General features: G+C 34.4%; 1 protein-coding gene across 1 annotated transcript; it reads right to left on the reverse strand.

Annotated features, from left to right (window-relative positions):
- Positions 1-6,610: 6,610 nt before the first annotated feature.
- On the reverse strand, positions 6,611-7,145 carry LOC108571016 (endocuticle structural glycoprotein SgAbd-1-like). Its single transcript, XM_017932983.1, has 2 exons — positions 7,120-7,145; positions 6,611-7,008 (listed from the first exon to the last, which is right to left on the reverse strand). Exons 1-2 carry the CDS (start codon positions 7,143-7,145, stop codon positions 6,723-6,725), a joined length of 312 nt encoding a protein of 103 aa, XP_017788472.1. The 3' UTR covers positions 6,611-6,722.
- Positions 7,146-7,537: the final 392 nt, after the last annotated feature.

A 7,537-nucleotide genomic window follows, 5' to 3' on the forward strand; every position in this document is an offset into this window, starting at 1 on the left:
GAAATACTTGCCTGGTCCGTCTCTCCCGAAATTACCCCTATATTTGGTAAAAGATTCGCAGGAGTGACGAATCGCAGTCCGATGCTAGTCAAGTTGATTGCTCACAAGCATATCAAGCGCGCCAATGATGTAAGAATAACAACGAAGATGCTTTAGTTTCTATGAATGCCTCCATATACAAATTATGAAATCTAACTGGCATTTAGATGACTCCTCCGTTTGTGCTCTGCCCTTCTTTTCTTTTTTGTTATAGGTGATGAAAGATGAATGGAATTCATGCTGTCATATTCACGCCCAGCGAACTATCAACCTGTAACATCATTCTTAACTAGATTTGCATTGGTAACTAACAATAAGTACCCGTTATGTTTTGTATTTTATACTTTCTCCTATACCGATCAGCTTCTTTGGTTTTAGACTTTCGCTTCGTTTGAATTAATGGATAAATTAAATAGTCGTATAGACTATTCTTATAAGTTTACATATTTCTGCTCGTTTTCTTGCGTCTAGTCTGTTATTGTTTTTTTTTTTTTTTTTACAAACACACACGAGACTATACATTATGTATAGAGTTGTAGCAAATAATATGTAGAAGGAAATCACTTGAAATTACGAACTTATTTGCAAGAAATTAATATAGGCAAAGAAAAACATCAGACGTCTGTTCACTTGGTATTGACAAATTATATATAACAATGTGTACTGGATAATTAGGTCCTATGTATTAGTTCAGAGTGTCTTCTGACTTTGGCTTGTTCAACAAACGATATTTTCTCATTTACATAACGTATAAAGGGATGTTTTAAACGAATATTATTTATCGTTGGAAGTAGTATCGGCAGCTTTGTGTAAAGATTTATATACCGTTTTGGTAAAACATAGAATGGTGTAAAAACCTATGATTTTTAAGACGTACACACGTAGCCAATTGGTGGAAACATTGTATGCCAATGGTCAGCTGATTATTGCTGAGTTGTATCCAAAAGGAAAAATAAAGTCCTCCGTAAAATTTGCGTCCTCCGACTATAGAATATACAGGGTGGTCCACGCAACGTGTGCACCGTTGTAACTTCCAAAATATGCGTTGCACGAAAGAATGTTATATACAAAAGTTACATGGTTTAAAAGGGTACACTATGTAGTGCGTTAATTTTTTTCATAGGTGGAGGCGTTTCGGAGATTTGAAGGTCAACTTTGTTCTTTTAAACAGAATACTATATTTTTTATACCGAAATATGGTAGAGTATCGAATTGTTAAGTAAAAACGTATCGACCGTTATTAGCCCTAAACCTAATAGCTAACGAGTAATTTCACTTTATTACTTGAAAATTTTCTTCACGTGATACCAAGTTGGAGATTCAACCTCGTATCACAGATAACGGTGCACACGTTGCGTGGACCACCCTGTATATTTGTGTCGCTTGTTTTTCAAGAACACCGTGTTTCTAGTGTACTTGTATCGGTATAATCGTCCGACTGTCGAGATACAACGTAATCTGATTAAGAATGATGTTTCTAGTGATTGTTTTCCAGTCTGTACAGGCCGCCACGTAGCTCACTGAATATTTTACGTGTATAAAGAGTTGTATCAATTGTAAAAATGGAATATCTTGCCATATTTCTTACAGTAAACTAATTTTTCAAAACAAAGTTCGTCGAACTACACCTAACCCCCGATTTACACCGAAGATAGGTTCCTTCGAAAACCGTGTAAATCGAAAACAAACTAAAATGTGCATAATTCAGTCATTTATTTCAACGTAAAATAAAACTAAATATATCTTAAAAAACATAAAAATAACGGTCTATTCATAAAACGATAAAAATATAAAGGTATGTGTATGTAATTCATTTTACATATAGAAAGAAGAAGTAAAAATTAAAAAATTTCACCAAAAATTTAATTACCGTTATCACTTTCGTAGACTATTAATCTTTTATTCCTGGTTGGTATGATGTCACTTTCATCACTCGATAGTACTTGATGCGATTCAAGTTCGATGTTAGACGAATTAGAAACAATTTCAGATCGGCGAGCCTTGGTAATGAAATCCGTAATTGACAATTGTGTTTGGTTTTTGATCAAATCTTTATAGACCTCCTTATATTGAGTTAAGCGTTTATTAATATCTCGATGAAATAGGAGAGCTCGTTCAACATTCGGGTCATTTTGTAGAAAATGATTACCCAATTTTCGCCCTAATTCAAGTCCTTCACGGATGACTTTTGCTGTGAACGCAACTGGTTCAAATCGTGTAAATAAAGTACCGTGTAAATCGGGGGATAGGTGTATTTTATTAGTATCCGTTAATGTTGTTTCGGCTACATACTATTTTTGAATTACAAGATTGCAGATACATAGATGATGCGCGTTATTTTTAAAGAAATAAAACAATTTCCATTTGTATCTTTACACAAGCTAGTTACGTATGTAACAGTTTCCAATTGCCTCGTGATATTTTGTAATTAGTATAGCATTTCCAATTACGCTGCACAGGGTGTGGCGAGAGGCGGATGGTACGACCTAGCAGAAGATGATTTTATATGTAAAAATAAACTGAAAGTGGAGAATGAAGTGTTTCGATACAAAATTTACGAGTCTGTTAGTTTTCAAGAGAAGTGAACTTCAAAATTGATCGAGCATTTTCGACGGATTTTATAAACTTCGAGGTGCGAAATTTACTATAAAAATGATACACAGGATGCGTCGAATCCTTTTACCAACATTCATGCGATGGGTCGGTCGGTCGATCGTTGTGCAATGGACAGGAGACCGATGATTTGCTTTCACTGACTCACCTTTAACGTGATATTACGATTACCATTAGCATTAATCCGACTGGCATTTCGGTTATTCTTCCTAAAATCTCACACCTATTAAACCTACGTAATTTGTCAGCGTTTAATCACTCCGTGCAGCATTGACGCGTAAAGTAACAATATCAACGCAATGGGCAAACGACAGAGTTCATGAGGATATTGTAGCGTATTGATTTTGTTATTATAAATATGAAAAGAAGACATCTATGTAGTTGAAACTAGCCTTAACTCGTTTCTTTTTTTCTTCAAAATTGGGCCTATACCATTAAAAAAAAAAAGGCTCACTTGATACCTTGTAGGTGTAACTTGAAGAAAGTCTTACATTGACGACGCTAATAGAAAGAAAAGCATAGAAACTGCAAAAGAATTTTTCCAACGAAGCTACACTGAATTTTACAATAAAATGTTGCTCTGAAATGACAATAAATTGAACGTATTTAAAACAGGCGGGGTCCGTATTGGTATAAAGAAAGCGCTAAAGTGAAACTGAAATGTTGGTAAAGTATCTTAAGGGGGTATTCCAGTCTAGAGTGTCATTTTTTAGTCCTTCTTAGGGATTTTTTTGTAAGGAAAGTATAAGTTTCTCAGTATCGGCATTTTGCATACGTATTTATTCATGTTTTAAGAAAGTTCACAATTTTTTTCAAGTGAAAATAATCAAAACTGTCTGAATTATATATCATTCAGTGTAGTCCCTTTAAAAAAAAAGTGTCCTACTAGCTGACACGATTCCGCCCATTCTGTTTGTCCGAAATGAGAAAACCAAAAGGATTCTTGATTAGTACGACTGTGACTATGGTGTGAGCCAGAATGAAAAGAAAATAGTGAAAATTTACAAAATGCCGGCACTTTGAATTTTGTGTAACGATTTCGTCGACAATTTTTCGTCTTTCAGAGGCTTTAAAAATCAGAAAAACATACATTTTGACATAATTCTGGTTCAGACGATAACGGTACATCCACCGAAGGTGCATACTAGAACTTGAGATATCACGTCAGTCATTTAGAAAGACATGGTTTCGAGAAAAACGCGTTTAACACGTTAAACGCCCAGCCTGTTTTGCTTACCGTTCCGTTCAGGCCACACTTGGCCGTCAAGTGGGCCATGCGAACTATAAACAGAAGACGACCAACGAAAAGTATACTGTCAGTCACCGGTGACTGACACGGCCTGAACGGAAAGTATAGCGTCAGTCGCCGGCGACTGACATGGCGCTTAACGTGTTAATAAGTGTCCATGCTCACTTTGGACTTGAAGGATTGGTATTTATTGAAGTTTCTTCAAATATTCTGTAGGAAAATTTGTAAAAGGTGTGCTGGGAAATTAAATTCACCGTCTAATTCGTATTTTCAACAAGACAATGCTCCACTATATATGACTATTATTATTTAATAATGGATTTTACATAACACAGCAGGATACTTTGAAAACACTTCCGCAGAGTTGTGACTCAAACTCAATTGAAAATATCCGGCGTCGATTAAAAAAAAAAAAAGGATACGAAAAGATCAGAACACTGTAATTCTTGGAAGAATGGAATGAAGTTAATAACGAAGTAAAGAAAATGGTTGAAACATTCGTAACCAAATAGGTTCAACGAAGTACCGGGAACCAAAATAATAAATTAGATTGATTTAATATGTAAATATATAATTGTTACTATTACGTGTCAATATTTTTCTCCAGGCGTAGGATAAAACAAATTTTTATTAGTTCTGTATTGTCTATTTTGTTTATTTAGATCTAGCTTTGTACGTAGGTAAGTGAGCTATTGTAACATAAAGGTTGGAACTTCTTCTATTAAACAAAAAGGTCACTATTGCAACGAACATGATTGAATCATTTTTTCGGATATACAATAGATAGAAACAATTTCTCGTATATTTTCTTCGTAACAAATAAAGTATCAGTAAGCTCGATGAAAGATAGCAATCGGTTTATCGAGTATTGCGACGTTAAACTGCTAGATTATTAGCACTCTCTTGAGCATTATTTTTAATATCGAAAATGTGGTAAATCAACTTAATATAAATAAACAAATCGAAAAGCAGCATTGGGAACAAACAGAGGTGTACCGTTCGATGGGAGTAAAGATGCGTAATTTTTTTTCCTTTAATGCATGAAAATTGAAAAGCATCGATTACACACTTCTTTAAATATTTGCTCAATACGAGCTTGTACACTTCTAAATAATGGAATAGGAATTATTGTTCTATTATCCAATCAGACTATGAAATTTTGCTCGGCGCTGTATCGTGATCGTGTTTAATAAACATAAGAATATAAAATTTTAATAAACATTCGTATATTTTATATTCTGTACACCTTTCAAAAATATGAACAGTACATTACAGTTGTACGTACAATTCTACGTTGTAGTAAAATGTGATATGAAAGATGAAAGAAACGCGCAAGATAATAAGGTACTGTTTGAAAAATATTAAAATGCTAATTGCTGCAGTTACGTCAACAACATATTATTGTTCGAATATTTTCACAATTGTAGCTGGCATGGAATGGATTATGGTGTGACATTATGTGTAAAATACGCAATACACAAATGACTGTAACATTTATATTAATATATATATATATGTACATTAATGTGTGTGTGTGTGTGTATTTTTTATACATATTTATTATACATTACAATAAAGTATAACATGTAGATTAGCACAATTTGATTCTCCTGTCTGTGTATCCCTCTCTTCTTTTCTGTGTCGCACCCCTTTTTTCATTTCTTAATTTTTCACCCTGCATACTTATTCGTCTGAATAAATATAGTATACACATCACGTGTACATTTGTTATGTGCAACGGAACAAGGTGTGATAACTGAGATTAAGGGGTACACGAAAAATATATGTCTAAGAAAAAGTAGTCTTCCTGCATTAGGATTTATATAAAGCAAAATAGTAGTTTTCGTGGCAGGCTTTCAAAATAAGGTTAGTAGGATCGGTAGACTGGTATTGTATCGGGCAGTACAACATAGAAAGGCTAGACGAAGCAACGTATAAATACAAATTTTTCTTCATAAAACTGTCAAATATTCCCATTCTTTTGCAACATTCTTTACCCATTATATGTACATATATGAACTTTATTACATTCGTAACATGTACACTACCGGCCACAAGTTTGGAATCATCTGTCAATTTACATAAATATTGAATCTGCTACTAATTATTTATAAACTTGAAATGTTGTGGAAACCAATAGCACTTGACCTCATTTCGATTGATTCGAATGACAAAAAATTCTTAAAATTGCTAACTTCTTTTTAGAAATTTTTGTGTAACTTACAATGAACAGTGATTCCAAACATTTGGCCGGTAGTGTGTATGTATCATATATTAAAAACCGACTTATGATTCTGATCGTAACGTCCAAAGTGTTCGTAAGCAGTAGAATATTTCTAAAAATCTAATACAAACTAATGATCTAAAAACAAGTGATCTTATTTGCACGTCATTTTCAAAAATTTTCTTAAAATAACCTCTCGGGAAAGGATTATTTGTTCAAAGTTTATTCACTACGAGAGAATGTAAATTTTTCATTAATTTAAGGCGAAACACTTTGAACGAAGCTGTTGCTCATTTGAATCAGTAGAACTGTATTGACTTCTGTGATTTTATCTACACCAGATCTTCCAAATGTTTCTATTTATTTGAAATTTCGTTCTAATTTGACAGGCAAGCAAGACTCGTTGACAGCATACAGCACGTAAATTTGATAACGAGTATCAAAGATTTTATTAATTTCCTTTCGTAGGATTCCATTTTGAACGATAATCGATCAAGGGCGGTGGCTTTCGGTTTCAAGGGCGTTGTATTTTCTATGTTGCACTGTCGCGATATATTTCGCATGAGTTTTCCCTAGTTAGAACAACGTATTTGTTTATTAGTATCTTCTGTAAGGTTCCTCTTCTTCGGGATGAGCTGCATTATGAGCCAGAGCGCGTTGTATTGCCACTGGTATTGGCGGTGGCGTTGGTAAATGAGCTCCGTTAGCTTGGAAACCATTCTCATCGGCAGTGTAAGTAACCAAAATTGGTGTACCGTCTGGTGCTGTGTAACTAAATTGACCTCGTACGGATTCGATTTGATTTGGCCCAGAAAATTTCGGCGCGCCTTGCTCTGCCACAGATATGCCATTTTCTGTGTCGTAACTACAAGAAAACAAGCAACTTGTGAATATTACTCTTGAGCATTAATTTATTAACTTTCTACTTTTCTTTTCTATACTTTCTTTATTTTTTTTTACTACCGGCTGTATTAACACATTAAGGACCGCTCACGAGTTTTCTCGTGTTTTGCGCCCCATCTGTTACGGACGGATCACGAGACAAACCCGTGTTTTCTACACGTTGTCTTTAGATGTCAATTACTTTGATACATTGTATCTACTTTGTCCATTTAAGTGTTTACATCAATAGTCAATGTATTAACCGTTTTCGTCTCGTCCACACAGAAGAGATCAATCCCATTGGTGGAAACCGTACAGGTCAAGCTATGAAAGACTATAAATGCACGAACCCGAAATAAAAACAGCTTAGTCTCAGAGAAAATTCGACACGTTGCATTGCATTTTGGTGATTCGAATAGTCTTCGTCTTCGAAGCGAATCAAGATATATGTGTAAATTTTGTATGGGTCCTCTTCATAGAGAAAAATGTTTCACGCAATATTATACTTTAAAAAAGTACTAGAAACTTTG

Source organism: Habropoda laboriosa, unplaced genomic scaffold, assembly GCF_001263275.1.
Source record: "Habropoda laboriosa isolate 0110345459 unplaced genomic scaffold, ASM126327v1 scaffold97, whole genome shotgun sequence".
NCBI classification, from domain to species: domain Eukaryota; kingdom Metazoa; phylum Arthropoda; class Insecta; order Hymenoptera; family Apidae; genus Habropoda; species Habropoda laboriosa.